The following is a 24,962-nucleotide window of genomic DNA, read 5'->3' on the forward strand; positions in this document are numbered from 1 at the left end:
AACCTTCCTTTTTGGGGGAGGCAGGGGTTCCTGTGCTTTTTTTCCCTAAGCACATCCTTAATTTGCCACTTGGTGACCCAGCCCTCAGCTCTGCCCACCTCTAGAAGCCGATGCTTATAAATCTTTCACCAGATTTTGAGGCCTCCCTGCTTTATCTCTGTATCTTTTTAATCATCAATTCATGTAATTGGACGTTATGACAAGGAAGCAGCTAACACCATTCAATTTCTTACTCTGATGCCTATGTTCAGTATAAGATTTATTTAGCCTTTCCTTCCTTTGTTCATTCATTCCACATTTGAGTGCCTACCATGTGTGTAGCAATATACCAGGCACAAGATACAGATGAAAAATAGAGTTCCTACTCTGAAGCATCTCAGAGTTCAGACAGGCAGGCAGAGAAGATACTAAAAAATCATTTTTAAAAATATGATAAAGGACGTGAAAGGGGTACGCAGAGAGTGCTATGGAAACAAGGAGGAAGAGAAACCAATCCAGCCCGGGGGATTGGTGGGGTTGGAGCAGGGAGGAGGCTCTTCTGCAGAGGAAAAGATGTCTGAGCTGACTCTTAAAAAGCCAACTAAGTGATGAGCCACATGATTAAGAAAGACATGTATTCTAGGCAGATAATGCCAAGGGCAATGGCCCAGGAGCATGGGAGAGCAGTGCATATCCAGGGATCTACAAGTAATGATAAACAGACACATTTTTTCTGTCATTATTTTTGTGCAGGGTTCTATGCTAAGTGTCTTGCATACACTATTTAACTGAATTCTCATCTAAACCCTGTGCAGCAGGTACCGTTCTTATTTCTATTTGAGAGTTGAGAAAAACAGAGGCTAAATAACATACCTTAGTATTATCTTTGGATAATAAGAAGTTAGGCTGGGCTTTGAGCACCAGTCTTTTGAATATCATAATTTGCCTGCTCAACCACTCCATGCCACTCCAGTAATTCTGTGTGGCTAGAATGTTGAGGCTCGGAAGGAGGCAGGGAGAGAAAGGCAAGAGATGACACAGAAAAGGTGATTTTACTTTAAAGGCTCCAGTGAGCCTCTGAAGGATTTTAAGCAGGTGTGTGCTGTGCTTAGATGTGCATTTTAGAAGCCTCACTCTGTGGAAAGGATAAAGTACAGATGAGAAGAGAGCCAGATTGGAGACAGAGAAATCAGACAGGCAGCTGGGCACTGCTCCTGGTGAGAAATGACAGGTTTTTGGTCGCATATAGTGGCGATAGAGATGGAGAGGAAAGGAGTGATTCCAAAGATAACCCTTGCAACTGATTAGAGAGAGGTGAGGATGGGATAGAGGTAGGGTGAAGGACAGTGAGGGAAGGAGTCCAAGTTTATTTTGGGGTTTCTCTTTTGGATGAATTGGTGAAGGTTGATGCTTATTCAGCAAGTGATGGAGCATAAAATAATTAGGAAAAAATGATGAATTCCTTTTTAGACATGCTCAATTCAAATGCCTAGGAAACATTAATAAGAAGACGTGTACCAGTCAGACTGAAATATGAATCTACATAGTCATCAGCCTACACATGAAAAATCATGGGCTTGGGTAATATAAGTGTATGGAGGAAAGAAAAAGAGCAAGAATGGGAAGGGAGCAGATGAAGCAAGGGTACAATTTAGAAAATGTAACATCTAGAAGGCTAGAAGAATTAGGAGACTCCATGAAGACTAAGGAGGGTAGGTGGAACATGATCAGAAAGAAAAAGCAAGAGTTTCAAGAAGGAGGGGAAAATCTGTAACATCCAGTACAATAGACAGCAATGTCTTGGTCACAGTGACCACCACTGCTCACCAGACCCCCATGTTCCAGACACCATACCCTACCGGGTACTTCTGTGAAGTCTCTCTGTTCTTAACAACATGGTTGCAAAGCAGTGGTGCTGGTGGGGAAAACAGTGACTAACTGTTGAATACCTTCTCTGTGCCTACTGTTTACTAAACTCTTTGCACACAATACCTCATTCTTGCTTTTACAGATGAGAAATTTCTTGCTTTTACAGATGAGAAATTTTGCCTGTGATAAAGATAAAGACAGGGAACACTAATTGTAACAACACATAGGGTTAAGGGAGGATACTAGGCACTGAGGATTTCTTTTCTTTTTTTTTTGTTTCAAGATGGAAGAGCTCTAAATTGAGTAAGCCAGTAGCACACAGTGGCATAACAGAAAAATGTATCCTCAGGGTAAAATAGTTCATAGGAAGATCACCATTATTAGTTAATAATTTTGGCTCATGGCACTTACTACTCCTGAGTCCTATTTTTGCCCTCTTCAGTTAGATAAATGGTCACACAGAATAGGCACTTATGGGGAGAAGTCTCTTTCTCTGTCCTGCCTCAGCCTTCACTGCAAACATCTGGTGTTACTCTTGTCTCACCGCATTAAAATTATCTATTAAAATAGTGTTTCCTTAAGTTGTGTATGTTCTGCAAAGGCAAGGCCAGTCCTTTTCATTATTTCCCCAGCTTGCCTGTCAGTTGCCTGGATTGAAGCAAGCAATCAATAAATGTCTGAAGAGAATTAAATGTTTTAAACAGCTATTTCCAATGACTTAACTATGGCCTTCTTTAACACTAGAAATTTAGATTGAATTTATCTGTCAGAATCCAAACATAAAAAACTAACTTTGACTAAGGTAAAACAGAAAAGAAAGTTTTGGAAGGATACTAGGTCTCTCAGGAAGTCAGCAGAAAGCCTCGAGATCAAGATTGGAGGACAGGGCTGCTGAAATCACAGAGTGCCATTATCCATTGATTAATTCATCTTCAGGGCTCCCCTGGCACTGTGGCCACACTCAGCACTACACTGTGAGTGTCTACTGCCATTAATAAACTTCCCTGCACATCCCTTGATTCAGGTTTGAACACGCAAGTGAAGTGTCCTATCAGCTGAGCCTAGCTCTCAGCCTGTGCTCCAGCTACCAGGGAAGAGGGAGAGGATCTCCTTCCTTTCCTTCAGAAGGGGTGAGTTCTGCCCCCAGTCAGGAACCACACCATGGGGATAGGCACTTAAAGTGGAAGGGGATTTGGATCCTAAGCTGCCAAGGCAACAAAAATGTCCACTAACCTGACTGAAAGGATTCTGAGTCATTACTCAAAAGGGAAGGATAACCTTCCCTAGAATTTAAGATATAAATAAGATAGATTCCCAGCTGTCTGAAATTGTTTAGATAATAGTTCTTCTACGAGGCAGAGATGGATTGAAATACAATATATTCCCACACAGCTATCATCTCCTGAAATGCTAGAAATATCTTCATGTCAAAGTCTTATCATAGGAAACCTGAGAGCTGGAATCTGGAATTACATTTCTATTTTTTTTAGGCCCTTGCTACAAAGAAGTTGCATTTCCTCCCTCAAGTCGGTTGTCTGCTGTTTGTGACTGATACTATGCACAGCAGTGCAGCATGTGTGTTTCACAAAAATGTGTGAAAACTGCTTTCAAAAATGCATGCTGTCTAGATAAAAAGAAAACTATAAAAATATGTTTGGTTGCCACTTCGTAGAGCCTATTGAATTTGTCTGTGAATGTGAATCTAATTGCCATTTTTTCTACTACAGCCTCTGTGAACATTACATTTCCATTAAAAAGAGAAGTCAGTTATAGCAGAATGTATTCCTATGTTCACACAGGAATCATAAAAATAAATAATGATCAGTTGATTGCTAAATAATTTATGTTTCTTCTTGATAGACCATTAGAGGAAATAAGCAAATCCACAGGTATAGAAAATGTCATTCATTGTCAGTAAAGGGAAAAGGAATGTTTTTACTGAAGTGTTACAAACAGCTTCCTGGTTTTGAATGATGACTGCTGATTATTCTCCTGTTCTTCATTTATAATCAGAGAAAGTCTCCTTTATTAACTATTCTTGTTACCATGGGATTGGCATAAAAATATTACCACATGTGTGGTTGAATTTGAGGGCTGAGGGACCCGCACAACCTGGGTTAGAGGGGTCAGACTTAAACTGCACTTGTTGCAGAAAAATCTATTCAATTATTCATCCAATGGCAGGAATAAACAACATGTTATTTTGATAAATTCAGTAACTTGATGTTAATGGTTGACAGCCCCCCTCCTTCTCGCGTGGTTTTTCTCCTTCAGTGATTTGAATGACCTGTGTCCATCTGATGGGTTGACCAGTACTTTTTTTTTAGTGATTTTGTATTTATTTTGATGAACAGTTGTCAAAAAGAAGGGTCTATTCTCGCTGTTCAGGTAAGGAAATTTGCAGTTAATGAGGAAAATGCACATAAAGATGCCAGATGAATATTCCTAAAGCACAGCTCCAATCAATATCTCACCCCTGATTAAGTTCAATGTCTCTAACTCTCTACCTAGTTAAGTACAGAGTTCTATCCCCGGGCTTCACAGATTTTCATCCTATAGCTGCTGCCTATTTTCTAAGATTTTATTCTACTTTTTTCCTGTACTGTATGTACAGCACAGTTAAGTTTGGTGATTCTTAATCCTTGCTGCACATCAGAATCACATGGAAATCTTCAAACAAACAAACATTAATCCACTGGGCCCACCACATACTAATTGAAAGTGAATTTGAGGATGAAGCACAGGCATCAGTTTGGTTTGTGTGTGTGTGTTTGTGCAGGGAGGGTTAGCTCCTTATTTTGGTTAGCTATTGTTACAAATCCAACCACCTCAACACTTATTTGTATGAAACAGTATACATTTTATTACACTCCCAATGCTGTGGGCCTACTGTTCTGACACGGCACAGCACTGGTAGTGTGCCTTTACTCCATGATGCCTGGGGTTTTGGCTGGGACAACTCACACGGCTAGGGATGTCTGCAAGAGCTGGGAGCTGGAGTCATTTGCAGGCTTCCTCATTGACATTTCTGCTGCTGAGGCCGGGATAATGCAAAGGCTCTGCTTAGCTAGACCTGTAAGCCAGGTGTCTACACATGCCTTTCCATATAGTTTGGGCTTCCTCAAAGCATGGTGGCTTAAGGTAGAAAAACTTCCTATATGGAAGTTCAAGAATCCAGGAGCAAATCCACTGTAAAAAGTGGAATTGCAAAGGCTTTTATGCACCCACCCTCAGAAAGCACATAGCAACACTTCTGTTCCATTTCATTCATTGTAGCGGTCACAATCCTTCAGATTTAAGGGGAGGGGACCCACTTCTCTATAGGAAGAATGTCAATGAATTTGTGGGTACATTTTAAAGTTACCACACACCCCAGGTGATTCCAATATACAGGCAGAGTTGAGAACAACTGGATTCGTTTCTTTTTTTGTAAGCACCCATCTACAAAGGAGCAGTGGGACTTGGGTGAAGTGAACAAGACACCTAGGTTGCAAAATGTAAGAAAATCATTCTCAGGATCATGCAAGCACAGGATAGAGATTGAGAGCAAGTGCCTCCTTACATTCTGTGCTCAAGTGGCCCCACTTGCCACGCCCTAGTCCTGACCCTACTACAGAGCAACGGTGTATGAATCATTAGGGTGAGGGGGACTTGGATTTCTGGACTAGACAGTACTTTAGTATTGGGATTTGGAAAGCCCAGGTAGGATCTGGGATTCCCTATGTTTATAGGAATCCCCAGTGGACTACTTCCGGCTTCCATGTGCTTTCCTGGTGCCATGCTTTGCTTAGCTGTTCCTTCTGCCTGGAAGTGTTTTTCTCCTATTTCTATCAAGCATGGAGTAGCCACTGATTTTTAAGGTCCATTTCATATACCGCTTCTTTCAGCAAGCTTTTATTGGTCCCCACAGCCAGAGTGTAACCTGTCTCTCCTGAGAAACCCCTAGCATGTTTTACATGCCTTTAAGACACTCACATGTTGATCAGCATTTTGATTGTGTGTGGGCCTGTCTTGTAGGAAGAATATGTTTACTTTTCTCCGAAGGCCACAAAATGGAGATCTGGATCCTCTTCACCCGTTCTCACTGGTAGAGGCAGTCTTGTTTAGACAAGGTTCCTTCTTTTTTGCCTTATCTTGCTCCCAGATAGCTCAAGTTTGTAACCAACACATACACATTTTAGATGCCCACTAAACTGGATCTCTCTCCTGATGAAAGGTGTGGTCAGTTTCCTATTTTTACAGCCTTCGCAGAAGCCGTCAAATGTTGAACAATTACCCTGGTTTAAATGCTTAAACACAGATAAGGACTTCGTCTTTATTGTGACTTTGGAAAACTTCATGTTTGAACATGACCTAACAATCCTTGCCCCATAGCAAACGTTTCGAAGCCTACTCTAGGCAGAGTTCATAGCACCGCCTTTGTCAGCAGCACTGCCACAGGTAAGCCTCAGAACCCTCTGGGGTGAGACCAGCGTAACCATTTTACTGATGAGGAAAAGTGAGGCTTACAGGTTAAGTCCCTAGAGCGCAAGATAACACCGAATGGCTTAATCCCTACACCAAACCAGCTGCTCCTTGCTTGCTGGTGTCCATGAACCCTGCCCCCGCCTTTGGGGAAGGTCGGGCAGACAGGCCACTGAAACCAAAAGCAAAGTAGGTAAAACCTCTCTGACTTCCTCCCTACTTATGGCATCCACTCGGGTGAGGCTGGGGGCGTCCTTACTTTGCGCTTTGGCTGCTCAGGACAAACGCCCTGCCATTCGTCCCTTCTCTCTGTCCGGACGCCCTCCTCCATCCCTGCACTTGGGGCCGTCGTGGGGCTGGCAGGGGTCCCCAGGCTATCTCCAGCCCTGGCCGATGGCCGTGCCAGGGGCAGAGCCCGCTCCCCTCCGCGCGTTGCTAAGTGCGGGGATGACATGGATCCAGACGCCGTCAACCGCGGGAAGGGGGAGGCGAGAGTTGGAGCGCGTGGGAGCGCAGAGGCCGGAGGAGGGAGGGGGGACACCGAGCGCGGAGAGCGCGGAGGGAGGCGCGCGCGGGAGCGAACATCCTCCCGGATCCAGAGCCCGGCGGCGGCGGCGAAGCAGCAGCTGCGGCCGCGCCCTTACCAGAGCCGGTGCGTCCGCCTAGCCCCGCTCCGCCTGAGGCCGTCAGGGCTCCCGAGGATGGAGGATTCCCAGGAGACATCGCCGTCCTCCAACAACTCCTCGGAGGAGCTCAGCTCTGCTCTGCACCTGTCCAAGGGCATGTCGATCTTCCTCGACGTAAGTACAGATGGTGGGAGCTGGGCGGTTGCTTCCCAGCACCTTTCTTTTCCCCTAAAGGAAGGGGTTCGGCTCAGGTGCTCACCAGTCAATGCTTGGTTCCCAGAACACAGGCGACAACTACCTCCTTTCCCTCTAGAGAACCACCGATGCAAATGCAGGAGGAACAACTGTCCCTTAACTTGCAGCTAGGGCTGTCCCAGACCTGCAGCTTGTGGCTTAACACCCTTAAGAAAATTACAAAAGTTAGATTTGTCAACAGGCTGGGTTTCGTAGATACACTATTGCAAATACAACAGACAATATTTGAGTGCATAGGACATTTTAAAGAGGCACAAGGTGGGGGGGGGGTGAGGTGGGGACAGTGTCCCAACTCATCTCTCTAATGCGCCCTATTCGCAGCCTTGTGGATGCTCTCAAGCAACCCAGGCAGGGAAGCAGCAGCGATTGAGATGCCCTCGTCATCCTCCCCCAGACCCCCTCGGAAAACAATTACTTTGAGCATATTTGTTTTTCTTTTTACAGCGGTGGGAAAGATCATTTTCATGATTCTTTTTGTCACTGCCACCTCTTCGATTTTCCCTTTTTCTTCCCTGGTATTCTCCTTATCTGTACCTCTCCAAGTTCTAATTACTACTGTCACCTCCATCAATTCTAGCTTTTGACTGTTTTCCCTTTGGTCCTATTTCTCACTTCGGTATCGACTGCCTGCCTTCATTACTCTGATCTGATCACATCCTTTCTTTTCCTTCTGTGCTGTTTCTTTTTCCCGTATGGTGTGGTTTCTATCTTTACAGCACTTTTATTTCTTGTTTATTTCTCAATTTTGTTTTCCTCTCCTGCCTGCTGTTTCTGTTCTCTGTATTTTTCCCTCTGTTGCCTATCTCTTCTCTCTGCTTTGGGGTTTCTCTCAGCTGCTTGCCGGGCTCCGGGCTCTCCCAGCCCCTCAGTTGTCACATTCATGCTGTTGCCGGAGGTCGTGTCTATCTCAATGGGGACAATTCTGGCTGCTTCTTGTTTAGGCATGATAGAAAATGTCAAAGGACATGGAGGAGTGCTATGTGCTCTGTCCTCTACCCTTCTCTGAATTATCTTTTCTTATTAAAATCAAAATGAGTGGGAGATGGGCCAGAAGCCAGATACATTTGTTTGTGGAGAGATGAAAATATGAGGAAATCAAATTATTAGTATCATAATGGTGAGGCAGAGATAAAGAGGATAGGAGGATGTGAGGCGCTCTCCCAAGTTTATTTTGAATGGATTGGCTAGAATTCTTTTTAATTCTAGCCAATCAATAATTCAATAATTATTGAATCCTATCAATAATTCAATCCTATTCAATTATTCAATCCTATCAATAATTCAAACTGTTGTAAGGCAAATGATAGAAGCAAGGTTCAACTGTGTGTACTGGCAGCCTTCACCCTTTATCACCTGGTTGCTCCAATTGGCGATCCAGGCATTCTGGGCTGGTCGTCTCCTTCCCACCAAATCTCAGGTGTGGTCATTCCTATTCAGCCACCCAATCAGGTGGTTAAGTACCTTATCCTTCATGAGCATTTATCTCTGCCTGGTTTGGGTCAGTCAGATGGTATTATTGGTGCTCATGGCTTAACGGGCTGATCTTATTCAAGTTTTGCTGTTCAGGGCCATAAAGCACTTGAGGAGGTAAGCTGGAGAAGAGAAGGGCACCACAACATGCCTGAAAAGTCAGGGCCCCTGGAAATCATGTCAGTTATGAGGCTGACAATTAAGGGGCCATGGAGTTGATTCAAAGGGGACAAGTGGGGCCTCCATTCATTCTGACCTGATCGTCACTCTGTCCCCCATTGAGATCAAGTGCTTCCCTGTGCTTTTTAAAAAGCACTTAACAAACCCCGGTAATAGTGTGGAGATGAATGGAATAAAACTACACAAATGGAAAGTCATCCTCCTGACTCATACACCAGCCATTGCTTAAGTGTTCAACTGCAATATTTTCGAAGAGAAAATTAAAATTTCATTTTTTATTACGTATGCATGATTGTTTCCAAGTTTGTAAACAAATAGCATCAGGTCCCTGTACAAAAGGAACTTGTAGTCTATGAATAGGGTGGTCTTGCCTTTTATATTTCAGAGATTTAAAAATAAAAATAGGAACCTGATTCCCTATGAGGGGTGTTGACATGCTTGTTTGTCAGTAAAATGCTAGAGTCTACAAAAAAACCTGCCATTGGATTTTGTCTCGAATGGAAAAGATTTTGTATACACTTTTCTTTGAGTTATCTTGTGAAAAATCTAACACTAGTGAAATATGTGATATGAAAAATGATTTGTTACTTAGGGATTTGTGAATTATTCATTTCTGGATCATACTGCTTTTAGCAAAATAAAATGTAAAATATACATGCATCACTTTATTTATTAGATTTAATATATTCTAGTGGCACTAACAAGAAAGATTACTTTTAAAATTATCTTCATATTATAATACATAGGTGATAGATATTACCTGTTCCAAACTGGAACAGGTAATTATCTGTGCGTCTTCTGTATCACACAGACAATTTCCAAATTTGAGGAAAACTTTGATTTGCAGTGCTTTTTATTGCAATGTCACTGGAATAATCAATCATTTAAGAAATGATGTAAACTGATACTGAGAACACTATTAATGACATGATAAATGACCAGCTGGTTAGAAACTAGAGACAGATTTTAACAAGAAAATCAGAGATAGATTTGCCACAACTGTCGGCTTTTCCTTCAGTATCCTCTCCAAATCAGCAATAGTAATCACTATGATACTTCCTTAGGCTGTTGTGAGTATGAAATAAGAGTTCATAGTTTAGAAAATGGAAACAAAGCAAAAAGTGTTGCATAAATTTGAAGTATTATGGTTATTTCAGTGCTCCACACTGAGTGCATTAAATAACAGTAACAGTAGCTAAATCCACAAACCGATGCAGGGACTATTTCTTCATAAATCTAATTTGTAGAATTGTCTTGCTAGAATATGACAGAATTAAGTATCGGTTCATCATAAATACTCTTGAATACTGATGGGAGGCTTAGAAAACCTAGCACTGGTGCCAATGTATGCCAGTGCATTGAGGCTGGAGCAAGCATTTGCATATGGCATGCCTGCCAGCCACAGGAGAGGGACTCAACTGGGTCCTGGCAACACAGAGGACCACGGGGATTACTATTGCTTTTCCTTTTACACCAATGGACTATCATTTCCCCGGTTGCTGCAATCCAGTTAACAGAAGAGGAATTCTAGTTTGGAATACTAGTCCATATAGCATGTGTCTCCTCTTTTGAGTCATTACATTAATCAACTCTGCTACTGTGAAAAGGGAGAAAAACAAACCTTCAACTCATCCCCAAAAGCCAGAGAAATTCCCAAATGAAATTAGTTGCAACTTCATCCACCCAATGCCACTTTCCTTTCCCATCAGTTTTCCTTTGATTTTTAACTGGAAGGGAAGTGACTGTTCCCCACTTCACTGCTAAAGTGGGAATGAGGCTGGAAGGTTGTGAAGGGGATGAATGACTTTACTGCTTGTCTTCCCTTCCTTCCTTCGTCTAAGCATGCACACTCATGTACACTCTGAATGCGATATACAGAGCGTAGATGGTCAGGAACTTGGTGAAAACAAGAAATAGTTTCTTTTCACAAGGACACTTAATTCTGAAGCCCCTTATATGCTCATTTGTATGATGTGTGAGATGCACAGAGGAATGTCGAAGCCGAAGGAGTCTTCCAGATGCAATGGTTCTGTGACTGAACTCTGTTATAGCCACACACCTCCCATGTCACCTCATCACACACACACACACACACACACACACACACTTGCTCATTTGAGTGAGATTGTCCAGTTCAGAGGATGGCAGTTAACCCCATCATTGTCTACCTTCATTGGCAAGGCAAATGTCACTCTTGTAGTTACAGGAAACAGCAGAAATTAGGAAAAAAAAAATTTAATGCATGCTGGGCTTAATATCTAGGTGATGGATTGATAGGTGCAGCAAACCACCATAGCACACATTTACCTATGTAACAACCCTGCACATCCTGTACATGTACCCTGGAACTTAAAAAAATAAAAAAAAATTATTTAAAAATACACTTAGTCTTACTGTTATCATACATTAAAAATTGTTTTCCCACACTGGGCCTACCCTAGGCAAAATTGAGAAGAAGAAAATATGTGCGCTGATTCCTTCTCTCCATCCATCTTTCAGTACCTGCTTCCCCTTATCCAGTATCAGGGCAACCAGTGGCCTGGTAGTAAAACTACCTGCTGGAAGTCTGGCCCCACCCACCCTGGTAATGGGAGAGACTCCCATCTGACCCCAGGCAGTCTAATGATTGAGACACCTGGGCGACACCAGGCATTCTAATGGGAGAGACTCCCGCCGACCCTGTGTGGTGGGACTCCATGTTCTGGATTAGTCCTGAGTCCCTGCCTTATATTCTAGTTTCTCAGGAATCTACCAAGGGACTATTTCACCTCATTATCAAATCTTAACCTGATTCATGGTAGGAGTCACTTAGAAATATTAGTTCAGTAAATTATGATTGTGTCCATCTTTTAATGTTTCAAAGACAATATTTACATTTTAACACTTGCCTTCAATAACTTAAAGTGATGAATAAGGAATTTTAGTTGAGGCCATCAAAGAATATTTTTGAAATAGAGGAATCTATTTGATAATCTTTGAATTGTAGCAAAAACACAGTATTACCTGTCTTCAAATTTTAAGCCTGACCATAATATTTAAATTTATTTACCATCCATCCAGTGGTAGCAACCTTAAGATCGGCTGACACAGATTATTCTGGTACCATAACATAATGAACTTGATTCTCATCCGGAGTACATTTTTTATTAGTCTGTGGGATTAGAGGCAAAATTTGCAGCAGAGACAGTTCTGTTCATATTTAATTACAAGAACTGTCTTAATAACAAAAGCTGCTGTTTTTGTTTCATCTTTCAGAGGCTAAATGCTACTTGAGATTGTTCTTTATGAAATGAAATGAACAGAAGTCCTGGGTCCAACTCTGTGGTGTGTGATTATTCTATTCTAGTTTCTTCAAAATCCTGAGGACAAAATACAGCTTGAAATAGAATCTTAGAGTGAACCAAAAGCAAGAAATAGGATGTGTTTCATGTCTCCCTGACTCTCAGCTGGGGCTCCATGGTTGCAGAGGACAGGAAGAAGCTGGCTGTGATAAGGGAATGAATCCTCAAAATCCCCTCTAGCAATTGACTCTACGAAGGAAAAATAATCTGGGTCTCATTTTGCTTTAAGTGTAGCTCTTACTATTGAAAGCAGTCCTCCTGCAGTAATTACATCAATTTAGTAAAACAGGAGGACCATCTTCTTCTGCATGCAAGTCTAGGTGATACCTACCTGTTGCTGGAAAAGTTTCATGGGTGAGATCTTTAATAGTAATACTAGTATCTTAAAACACATTGTGGCAATGATTAGATTTATCTATACCTCATTTCCGTGAAGTCGGCAGAATGAAAGGAAGATAATGTTTTTATAGTAGAAAGCAGTAAAACAGACAACTTGGGAATAAAAACGATTGCTCATGTTTCAAGCTGGCCAGCAAGAAGTGACAATCTAAATATAAGAATAGCTCTGGTTATTTAACTATAACTACAAGTTACTTAGGGAAAAAAAAATAATCCTCAAGGGCCCCTTCCAAGCAATTAAAGTTTGTCTTTGCAATGTGCTAGTGGGGCATCCTCTTTGGTACTGTATATAACATAGCTCTGTAGTATGTTATCCAGATTATTTTCTATTAGCATACCTATCAGGGTTAACTTCATTGCAGCTAGCAGGAAAAATAATGCAAACTGTTTTAAGATTGTTTTTAAAAATAATGTATTGGCTCCTGTAATGAAAAAGCAGAGATCATCTCATCAAGATTACTTAATCAGAGACTCAAGGAGTGCTATCTGGACCCAGTTTCTCTGTCTCTGAAAACTACTTTCCTGGGTGTTGGTTCTTTCCAGGTTATATATTGTATCAGTTTCCTAGGGCTGCTTTAACAAACTACCACAATAGAATGTACTCTCCATGGTTCTGGAGGTGAGAAGGGCGAAATCAAGCTGCTAGCAGGATGATGCTCCCTGGGAAGGCTCCAGAGGGGGAACTGTATCATGCTTCCTCTCTTGCTTCTGATGGCACCTGTCAGTACTTTGGCATCCTTGGCTTTCAGCTGCACCACGCCAATACCTGCCTCTTTGATCTTACGGTCTCTATATCTCTGCATCTCTGAATTTCTCTCCTTGTAAGATCCCCAGTCATTGGACCTAGGGGCCACCCAATCCAGTTATATTTTATCTTAATGGGATTACATCAGCAAACCCTATTTCTTTTCTTTTTATAACTTAAAGTTTTATTTTAGATTCAGGAGGAATATGTGCAGATTTGTTACATGGGTGTATCACATGATGGTGAGATTTGGGGTACAAATGATCCCATCACCCAGGTAGTGAGCATAATACTCAACAGTTAGTTTTTCAACTCTTCTCCCCAACCTCCCTCTTCCCTCTATTAGTCCCCAGTGTATGTTGCTGCCATCTTTATGTTCATGTGTACCCAATGTTTAGCTCCCCCTTATAAGTGAGAATATGCAGTGTTTGGTTTTCTGCTTCTGCATTAATTCACTCAGGATAATGGCCTCCAGTTGCATCCATGTCGCTGCAAAGGACATGATCTTTTTCTTTTTTATGGCTGTGTAGTATTCCATGATGTATATGTACCACATTATCTTTATCCAATTGACCACTGATGGGCACTTAAGTTGATTTAGCATTTTTGCTGTTGTGAATAATGCTGCAATGAACATACAAGTGCCATGTGTCTTTTTGGTACAATGATTTATTTACTTTTGGATATATACTCAGTAACGGGATTACAAAGTCAAATGGTAGTTCTGTTTTAAGTTCTCTGAGAAATCTCCAAACTGCTTTCCACAGGCTAAACTAATTGACCTCCCCACCAACTGTGTATAGGCATTCTCTTTTCTCTGCAGCAGCTCCAGCATCTGGTTGTGTTTTTTTGACTTTCTGATAATAGCCATTCTGACTGGTGTGAGATGATAGCATATTGTGGTTTTGATTTGCATTTCTCTGATGATTAGTGATGTTGAGCATGTTTTCGTATGTTTGTTGGCCACTTGTATGTCTTCTTTTGAGAAATGTCTGTTCATGTCTTTTGCCCACTTCTTAATTGGTTTCTTTTTTGTTTTTTGAAATATGATTTTTACAGATTCTGTATATTAGTACTATGTTAAATACATAGTTGGTGAATATTTTCTCCCATTCTTTAGATTCTCTGTTTACTCTGTTGACAGTTTATTTTCCTGTGCTCTAGCTCTTTAGTTTAATTAGGTCCCACTTGTCAATTTTTGTTTTTGTTGCAATTGCTTTTGAGAACTTAGTTATAACTTTTTTCTCAAGGCCAATTTTTTCTCAATGTCAAGAATGATATTTTCTAGGTTTTCTTATAGGATTTTTATAGTGTGAGGTCTTATATCTAAATTTTTAATCCATCTTGAGTTAATTTTTGCCTGTAGTATTAGATAGTGCTCCAGTTTCATTCTTCTGCATATGACCTACTAGCTATCCCAGCACCATTTATTGAATAGGAAATCCTTTCCCCATTATTTATTTTTGTTGATTTTGTTGAAGATCAGATGGCTGTAGGTGTACAGCTTTATTGCTGGGTTCTCTATTCTGTTTCATTTTTGTATCTGTTTTTTTGTACCAGTACCATGCTGTTTTGTCTACCATAGCCTTATTGTATAGTTTGAAGTCAGGTAATGTGATGCTTCCAGCTTTGTTCTTTTTGTTTAGAATTGCTTTGGCTATTCAGGCTCCATTTTGGATCCATATGAATTTTAGAACAGTTTTTTCTAATTCTGTAAAAAATGACATTGGTAGTTTGATAGGAATAGTATTGAATGTATACATTGCTTTGGGTAGTATGGCCATTTTAACAATATTGATTCTTCCAATTCATGAGCATGGAATGTTTTCCCATTTGTTTCTGTCATCTATGATTTCTTTCAGCAGTGTTTTGTAGTTCTCCTTGTGGAAGTCTTTCACTTCTTTGGTTAAATGTATTCCTAGGTATTTTATTTTTTGTGTAGCTATTGTAAATGGGATTGCCTTCTTGATTTGGCTCTCAGCTTGAATGCTATTGCTGCATAGAAATGCTACTGAGTTTTGTACCTTTATTTTGTATCCTGAAACTTTATTGAAGTCATTTATCAGTCCCGGGAGCCTTTTGGTGGAGTCTTTGAATTTTCTAGGTATAAGATTATATCATCAGTGAAGAGAGACTGTTTGGCTTCTTATTTTGCTGTTTGGATGCCTTTTATTTCTTTCTCTTGCCTGATTGCTCTGATGAGGACTTCCAGTACTGTGTTGAAGAGGAGTGGTGAGAGTGGGCGTCCTTGTCTTGTTACAGTTCCATTTCTAGTTCTAGCATTCAAGGAGATGCTTCCAGCTTTTGCCTGTTTAGTATGATGTTGGCTGTGGGTTTGGCATAGATGGCTCTTATTATTTTGAGGTATGTTCCTTCAATGCCTAGTTTGTTCAGAGTTTTTATCATGAAGGAAGGTTGGATTTTATCAAGGGCTTTTCCTCCCAAACCCCTATTTCCAGATAAAGTTACATTCATGGATACTGAGCATTAGGATTTCAACATTTGGTTTTGGAGGACACAATTCAACCTACAATATATCCAATAACAAAACGAATGACAGCAGTGCATTGCCTATATATTCCTGGGTTCAAAGTCAGCAGAAGGTAGAGTATGTCTCTCTCCTAACCACTCAAGCAAAACCATGGCCTGTCATTCACTGGCCCTAATGTGCTCATCCCTGAGCAGTCACCATGACCAGAGGGATATGACACTGTGTTTGTCAGACATAAGTGCCCTGCCCAGCACTGGAGCACCTAGGCCAAGCATGTAGGACAGGTTGGCTTTCCAGAAGATTAGAAATCATTACTAAAGTGTAATGGATACCAGATGGCCAAATAGTTCTTATACATCAAGACAATTTAAAGTAAGTCCAAGATAATATGATTAATAAAGTATAAATAAAGTAGATATAGCATAGACATGTGGTTACTCTTTACCCATGATGTATTATTTTTCTTTTATGTTTTGTTGAATCCCAGTTTTATTGAGGTATGATTGACTTACATTAATGTGCACATATGTAAAGTGTAAACTTGATGAGTTTTAACATATATGAAACCATTACCACATTCAAGATACTAACTATCTCTATCACCTGCAAAAGTTTTCTTACATCCTCTTGTAATCCACCCTCCCCTGCCCTGCCCATTCCTAGGAACCTTACTCTGTTTTCTGTCCCTATGGATTAGTTTGCATTTTTAAGAATTTTATATAAATGGAATTATAAGTAGGTATTCTTTTGCATCTAGGTTTTCTACTCAGCCTAGTTACTTTTGGTTCTATCCAAGTTGTTGTGTGTATAAATAGCTCATTCATTTTTATTGCTCCGTAGTATTCTATTGTATGGCTATACGACAGTTGGTTTGTTCGTTCACGGTTTGTTTATCCATGGACATTTGGGTCGTTTTCAGGTTTTAGATATTATAAAGAAAGATCTCAATTGGGAAACGCTTACTTAAAATTAGAATGTATTTTATTTAATTATGAATAAATTATGCGTAAGTGTAATGTTCACTGCAATATTTATTTAAAATGCTGATAAAATTTTTCCCTTTTTCCTTTCCAGATACTGAGGAGAGCAGACAAAAATGGTAAGACCAAAAATCTACAGTTTCTATTTATTAATCTCTTACATTTTATATTACCTTATAAATAATAATCAGGAAAAAGGGGAGAGTCCTGGAAAATGACATATAAAATACTACTTTATTGTACTAGTGATCATTTTAGATAAGTTTTAGGCCCTAAATATTCATAAGAAGTTGGCAGAAGGATTTACATTTGAAAGGAATGTTTATGCCTTTGAAGTGAGGAGCTCTGCTGTACTTGGACTCTGGCTTTTCCTTTTCATGCATCAAAAAATAATTTTGCGGCAATAACAGCTTCTATTCATTGAGTGTCTACTGTGTGCCAGGCATTGGGCCAAGTGCTTTAAGCATATTATGTCCTAGAATTATTACGATACAAAGCTGAGACCGGACCCCAGGTCTGTATGACACGCAAGTCTGGACTCTCCACACTGAGCTTTATCATGGCCTTGGGGATTTTACTGCGCTTCAAGAGGGCTGCCTGGAAGCCTGCATTGCTAGCTTTATCTCTACTCCATTGTTCCTGGCCACTGCTTTCCTATTTGAAGTGTATGCCCTGGAAATGATAATCTATAGCAACAGAGAAGTAGGAGATGGCAACCTTGAAGTAAAAACTTGCTCTGTTGATTTAATGATGACTGCACAACATCTAATTATAAGTTGTCATAAGCAGTATCTTTTGACTCTATTATTCCACTAGAAACTTTGTCCCAGAGAACACCAAATAAAAGCTTGTTTTGTTTTTGTTTTGTTTTGTTTTTTCTTTTTGCTGCTATATTATAAGTACTATGGCAGAGGTATATTCTTGACAAGAATTTCTTGACAAATTTAGGATACAAAGGGTTCTTTCCCTTTTTTGAAATCCCATTTCTTATCTATGGGGAGAGATTACAGGCAGAGTCCAGATCTGACAGTTTAAAGATATATGTTGTGGTCTATTTTACCCTTAAGCGGGCAAATCAAGAAAAGCTTGACTGACAAGACACACCTTTCTACACAAAAGAAGATTATTAATCCAAGGAACAATGTAATAGCATCCCAAGTCCCAATAACATTTAATTGTGCTTGGCCATCAAAATATTTTCTCAGACTGTGTTGTGGTGATTGATATATTTGATATATTGTCAGTTCAAATGTGCTTTTTGTTCCCACTTGAAGCATTTCATTATTTTGTTTTTAGTTTTAGTTTTTGGGTTTTGTTTTTTTTTTTTTTGAGACAGAATCTCGCTCTGTCACCCAGGCTGGAGTGCAGTGGTGGGATCTCGGCTTACTGCAACCTCCGTCTCCTGGGTTCAAGCAATTCTCCTGCCTCAGCCTCCCGAGTAGCTTGGAATACAGGCGCACGCCATCATACCTGGCTAATTTTTGTATTTTTAGTAGTGACAGTGTTTCACCATGTTGGCCAGGCTGGTCTCAAACTCCTGACCTCAAGTGACCCGCCCTCTTCCGTCTCCGAAAGTGCCAGGATTACAAGCGTGGGCCACTGCGCCTGGCCTATTTGATTACTTTTAAAGACAGAAATAATGATGGCATCAATTTGTCTTCTCATCTCATCCTTTGGTCTTTTGCCTGATATCCAGCCCCAGGGATGCCTGGTGTACAATTAAATAGCCCACCTGCCTCTATGCCACCTGCCTTGTATTTCAATAGCAGTCTCCAGCTCAGAAATGCTTTTGCTCCCTTTCCACCAAAGCTCCTAGTTTTCTCAGGCTATACTTTCATTTCCTAGACCCCAAAGCTCTGATTTAGGTCCACCCTTACCTTTGTATGTATTTCTCTTCTTTCCATCAAAATTAGCATAATCCACTGTCAGAACAAAAAGCACTGAACAAAACAATGCACATGATTCAATAGCTTATGATAACCTCAAATACCACGCTGCATGAAGTGGTCACTTGCACTGGCAGACCCATGTCTCATATTTCCTCACCTGCCCCACTCTGCCTTCCTTACCGCCTCTCCTAATGTCCATTCCAACATGCTGTCAGACTACCTGCCTTTCTGCCCTTACCTCTCAAAATCTTCCACATGTATCCTCCTCTGCAGCTGCTGAAGCACTCAGTCCCCTTGGGCACCCTCCATCTGCCACACTGTTATGTTACCCTGCTGTGACCTCCGCCTCCACCCTCAGTCAGCTTGAGAACACTCATGCTTTGCTTACATTCCTGCTCAAAGACACCTTATCTGGGAAACCTCCCCCAGTTCCCTCGACAGGGCCCCACCCTCTCCCTGTGTTCTCAGCACAATTGTACAAATTAGCACAATTGAGTGTTCTCAGCACTTTGGCACATATTGATTATTGTCCTTAAGGTGGAGACTGCTTCTTGGCTGGAGATTGTACTTCTCTAAGCCAAACATGACTCTCTAAGGCAAGGAACTTATGTTATAAGTAGATGGTATGCCCAGCCAGTACTAGATGCTCAATAGACATTGGTTTAATGAATTAAGAAGAAAATACAGTATATATACTATTCAGCCTTAAAAGAAAGAAGAAATTCTGTCATTTGTGACAACATGAATGGAATTGGAGACCATTATGCTAAGTGAAATTAGCCAAACACAGAAAGACAAATACCTCTTATACTTCTATATCGAGCCTAAAACAATTGAACTCATAGAAGCAGGGAGTAGAATGGTGGCTACAGAGGCTGGGGAGTGAAAGGAGTGGGGAGGTAATAGTTGAAGGGTACAAAGTCTCAGGAGGAATAAGTTTAATTTTTTTTTAGATCAATTGCACAGCATAGTGAATATAGCTAATCATTGAGTTCTGTACATTTTAGTATCACCGAGAGTAAATTTCTTCTAATGTTCTCATCACCAAGAAATCACAAATATTTGAGGTGATAGAGACATTAATTAGCTTAATCTTTCCACATTGTATTCAAAAATCATAACATCACTTTTTATCCCATAAATAAATACAACTCTAATTTGTCAATTTATGATAAAAATTAAAATAAAAAAGGATTGAAGATGTTCTGCTCCATTATTTCTCTCTCTTCTCTCTGTCCACTTTTCCCCCTGCCTTTCGTCCCACCTTACTCTTCTCCCTCATTCTCAGTGTAAAGTTGGAGGGAAGCAGAGTCAAGCAGTTTGGGTTTAAACCACAAGTATGCCACCTAGGAACCTTATAAAGAGCATAGATAATGACATCTACCATGTCATGTGGTAATTATGAATAATAAATGAGGGACTATCCATAAAGTTACCAGGCAAGTGCCTGGAATGTAGTAACAACTAAACACTTGCTCATTTTGCTGCTATTTGATTAATATTATCTCTATTGCTACTGAAAGCTTAAGCTGTTTTTTCTGCTGTGATGACTTGGCTATCTGAGATACTTATTAACATTTTAGTTATTTCTATTGCAGTGGAGTTTAGTAGAAAAGAAAAATAAAGCTATTTACCCATATATGGAGTATTTGAAAGGGAAAAGGATAGTGGATAATCTAATGTAAATGAGAAGATACAAGCATATAAAAGTAAGCATCCTTCTGTACCATGTGTTCATGGCATTCTGTATTTGCAAATAGACAGCTGCTACATGTATTTGAGCTCTTGCTAACAGACCCTCATGTGATAGAATCCCTTGTGGACAGCATAATTGGTGACAGAATAACAAAAGGAAGAAGAGGCAATAGGCAGTATAATTGTTCACCTGCCCAGAGGACAGATTTAGCTTTTGGAATCTATCTGACATCTGACAAAAAAGAGAAGCTGCTGGATAAATTGGGCGGGGTGGGAGGGATACACATTAGTGATTAGCTATAATAATGACATCTTGGAGAGATTTTTTTGGTTGTTTTTTTTTTTAAATCATAGGCTAGGATCCTAAACATAGAGATAGCCCTCAGAGTAGGATTGCTTAGGAGAGATGCTAGTGCTTTGAGCCAAAGGGACCGAAATTCAAGTTTTTAGAAATATAAAACTTCTGAGAAAGCTTATTTACAGGTTGAATGAAAATGGAAATGATACATGGGTATTTATACAATTTGCAAAAATATTTTTAAAATTTAAATATATTTTATTTTAAAATATTTAATTGAGAAATAAAGGTCAAATATATTCAAGGTATATAATATGATGATTAGATAAATGTATACATTGTGTAATTCTTACAATAATCAAATTAATTAAAACATTCATCACCACTCATCATGTACATTACAGCCCCAGAACTTGTTCATCTTATAACTGAAAGTTTGTACCCTTGACTATCATCTCCCATTTCCTCCACCCCCAGCCCATGGCACCCACTATTGTACTCTCTGCTTCTACGAGTTCAAATTTTTCAGATTCCACATGTAAGTGAGATTGCACAGTATTTGTTTTTGTGTGTGGCGGGGGGGGGCAAGAATATCTTTGAAATCTTAGTAAGAGGCAAAATGAAAAGCTTCGTAGTAGTGAATAGCACCATTGGATTCCTCTTGTTGATTTGCACTTGCTAAGGTCTGCTATCATTCTTGATCAGTAAGTAGGAAGGCTATGTGGGTGGCACAATTGATCCCTGTTTAATCACTGTTCCCTCTAAGAGATTGTTATAGTTCTCCTCAGGCCTTTAGTCCAATCCAGCAGCCTGCATATATTAAATTTGTGAGAGCAGAAATGGTGCCTATTTCACATACCCCCAGGTCCTCCATGGTGAGCAAAATCCCTGCTGCAACACAGATGTTCATAAATATTTGTGAATTATTTGTAAGAAATGCATAACCAACAATTTCACTGAAGAAATATAATCATATATATAATTTAATCAAACAAAGCACTGTTGTTATTTATCTGTTGTTTATTAATTAATAATGTTCAATAAAATGTATGGAGGACATAATACGAGCTGAGTCCTACCCTCTGTGATTTATATACATTGTCTTCAATCATTATGACAAGCCAACGGAATAAACAGTTTAGAGCAGTGGCGAAAATGTAGGCTTTGAGGTCACACAAGCTCATGCTTGGCTGTGCCTCCTTCTAGCTTTATGACCTCGAGCAAGTTGCTCAACTTCCCTGTGCCTCAGTTTCCACATCTGCAAAGGAAGGATAATAATATTACTTCTCATAAAGTTGTTTTGAGAATTAAATGAGATTATGCCTCTGAAACACTTATTCTGATCTCACCTAGTGATAATTGCTCAATATTTTTAGCTATTTTTATTATTTTCCCTATTTTTTAAGTGAAGCAAATGAAGCTCAGAGATGTCAGATAACTTTCTCCAGGTTACATTGTATGTTAACAGTAGCATCAGATTAGTGAACCCAGGTCTATTTCACTTCATATTTGGTGATTTTTTTCACTTTGTTGTATATGCACCTATGTCACCTATGTATGTATTTCAGACTACAAATATACAAATATAATTATAGTTAGAGCCTGAATTTGTATACATCTTGAATATGATGTTCTGGCACTCCAATATGTGGTAGTTTAATTGATTTAATGCATTTGTTGTTTCCTTGGTAGTCTGAATTATGAATCAATGGCTAATACATCTCCAGAAAATAATGTTGGCAATGAAAATCCTAGCCTAAGAATAGTTGATGTGGTATTTATGTATTTAGAGATACTTTAAATACTTCATTGGATTATGATCAATTCATTTGGAATTGATTATGTAAGAATTGGTAAGAGTCTTTCCAAACTGGTCACCTAAAGTTTGGTTTATTCTATTAACATGTAAAAATATGACCTTGAGTAGAAGCTGGAACAAAGATTCGGTACATATGAGTATTTCCAATAAAGCCTGGGTCATCACCTAGCAACACTTCAGAGTCCCGCAGAGCTCTGTGATTCTGTCTTTCACACTTAGGAATAAGGCTGCCCTTTGATGTGAGCTATTCAGTCAAGCATCACCACCCCGCACTGGGCTCTCCAGACCCTCTTATCTTCTAATCAGGGCTCCTAGCTCCAAATAAAATGGAAAGATTAAGGGCTGGGCCCTAGAAATAAGGGACGTTGACATAAGGCTCTGGATTTCATAATTCCTCATAGTTTTTGCAAACATTTTTGGGAAAATAATGAAACTGAGAATCAGATAACTTATAGATTAGTGGGGTTCTCACATAGCTCTGTACTCATATGTTAACTGTCAGGTACACGCAGACACCTCAACTACACATCTACCAGCTCGAAAGTCAAAGCAAAGTCTATTAGAAGTGATTCATTTAAAAAAAAAAAAAAGCCCTAACAGTGACCTTATTGAAAGAAATGGCTCCTCCACCACTGCAAAATATGTGGGAGAAACCCATGAGTGCAAGTTCTGACTGCAATGATTTTTTTAACAAAATAAAGAAAAATAAATTTCCTATTTTCATAGTATGACTTTTTTTTCCTAAAATGCAAAGCACTTTCACACCCATAAATTTGTTACTTTTCTGTTAAAAGCAGAAAACGGAAAATTATTATCTTTACATAGCTGGGTTTATCAGCTGCCACAGAAACAAACAGAAATTTCAGATTCACTTTCCTGAGCCCTCAAAATGGCTCCCATGGGCTGTCAAAGGCTCAAAAATCAGGTCCTGCTCCAATACCAGATCCTGGAGGGCACACAGCATAGACTTATCCCAAAACGTGGCTGCTACCTTAAATGCTTTCTGTAATGGGGATCTGTGGTTGTCATCCCAGCCTTCCTTTCCTTTCTGTTCCTGCAATTTAATCGTCTACTCTGCTCCATCTAGATCCCAGAGATATGTAGCATAATGGTTAAGCTTATGTATGATTTTGCAGTCAGATTACCTGTGCTCCAATCCCCATTCCACTTACTGTGCAATTTGGGTAACTTAATTTCCCCACCTGTGAAATGGAAATAAAGGCAATGCCTCTCTCACAGACTTGTTGGAAAATTAAATAGATCATACACAGAAACTCTTGGAAAGGTGCCTGGCCCTTAGGAAGTTCTTAATAAGTGTTATCTATTTCCATTTTTTCATCCTAATCCTTTTTTTCTTTCTTTTTTTTTTTTTTTTTTTTGAGATGGAATCTCACTTCGTGGCCCAGGCTGGAGTGCAGTGGCACAACCTCGGTTCACTGCAACCTCCACCTGCCAGGTTCAAGCAATTCTCCTGCCTCAGTCTCCCGAGTAGCTGGGACTACAGGGGCGTGCCACCATGCCCAGCTAATTTTTTGTATTTTTAGTAGAGACGGGGTTTCACCATGCTGGTCAGGCTGGTCTTGAACTCCTGACCTCATGATCTGCCCACCTCAGCCTCCCAAAGTGCTGGGATTACAGGTGTGAGCCACCGTGCCCAGCCTTTTCATCCTATTCTTATTCTCATTTGGTGGGACTGTCAATCACAATGTCCTGGTGCTGAATTTTTCACATGGCAGTGCCCAGAGGTCTGTCTATGACCACCTTACTAAGACCCCAGAGCTGCACTAGTGTTTGTTCTGCCTTTGCCCTGGTGATTCAGCTTTTCTTATTGTTTGCAAACCAATAATCCTAGTTGAAATTCTCATGTGTCTTGGAGTTGGTGCTTTGTGCCCAGCCACCTGACTTGCCCCTCTAGATGTGTCTCCATCTCAGGACAGGAACCACCAAGCAACCCTTGCTCCAACCAAAAGTTTCAGAAGCTTCCACAACTTTTCTCTTTCTCTAGTAATTCCACATCCAATCTATTAGCAGGCCCTGTTGGCTCCACTGTCAAAACATCTTCAAAACCTAGTCACTTCTTGCTATTTCCAAATCTTCAACCCTAATTAAAGCCTCCTTAATCTGGCACTTAGCATACAGCAAAAATTTCCATATTAGAGCTATTGAAGACTTCAGAAAATCAGTGGCAAAGATGATAGAGATAAGAAAATGCATTTGATACTTTTGGATATATAATTAGCAGACTTGGTAATTAATTGGAAGTGTTAAGTAAGAGAGATGAAGGCATTTACTGAGGTTGACATGTGCAAGGTTGTGTATGTTTCAGATTTCCAGTTTCTGACTTCAGTAACTAGATGGATAATGAGGCTATTAACTTCTTTATGGTTATGAAAGTGTCTTACATGTGAAAAGCTTGATTTTGTTGTAATATTGGTCACTTTTAGTTATGCGAGTTCTCCTGT

General features: G+C 40.1%; 1 protein-coding gene and 1 long non-coding RNA gene across 2 annotated transcripts in view; one reads left to right on the plus strand and one right to left on the minus strand.

Annotated features, from left to right (window-relative positions):
• Window positions 1–6,862: 6,862 nt before the first annotated feature.
• Window positions 6,863–24,962, plus strand: part of NECAB1 (N-terminal EF-hand calcium binding protein 1) — a 173,965-nt gene continuing 155,865 nt past the window's right edge. The window contains exons 1-2 of the mRNA XM_054497726.2: window positions 6,863–7,112; window positions 16,894–16,918. Of these exons, the coding sequence (XP_054353701.1) occupies window positions 7,014–7,112; window positions 16,894–16,918 (124 nt within the window). The 5' untranslated portion in view covers window positions 6,863–7,013. The remainder of the gene's footprint in view (window positions 7,113–16,893; window positions 16,919–24,962) is intronic.
• LOC134740023 (uncharacterized) overlaps window positions 21,822–24,962 on the minus strand; it is a 58,647-nt gene continuing 55,506 nt past the window's right edge. The window contains exon 4 of the long non-coding RNA XR_010127257.1: window positions 21,822–21,939. This is a non-coding gene — a long non-coding RNA (uncharacterized LOC134740023). The remainder of the gene's footprint in view (window positions 21,940–24,962) is intronic.

This window comes from Pongo pygmaeus, chromosome 7 (genome assembly GCF_028885625.2).
Source record: "Pongo pygmaeus isolate AG05252 chromosome 7, NHGRI_mPonPyg2-v2.0_pri, whole genome shotgun sequence".
NCBI lineage: Eukaryota > Metazoa > Chordata > Mammalia > Primates > Hominidae > Pongo > Pongo pygmaeus.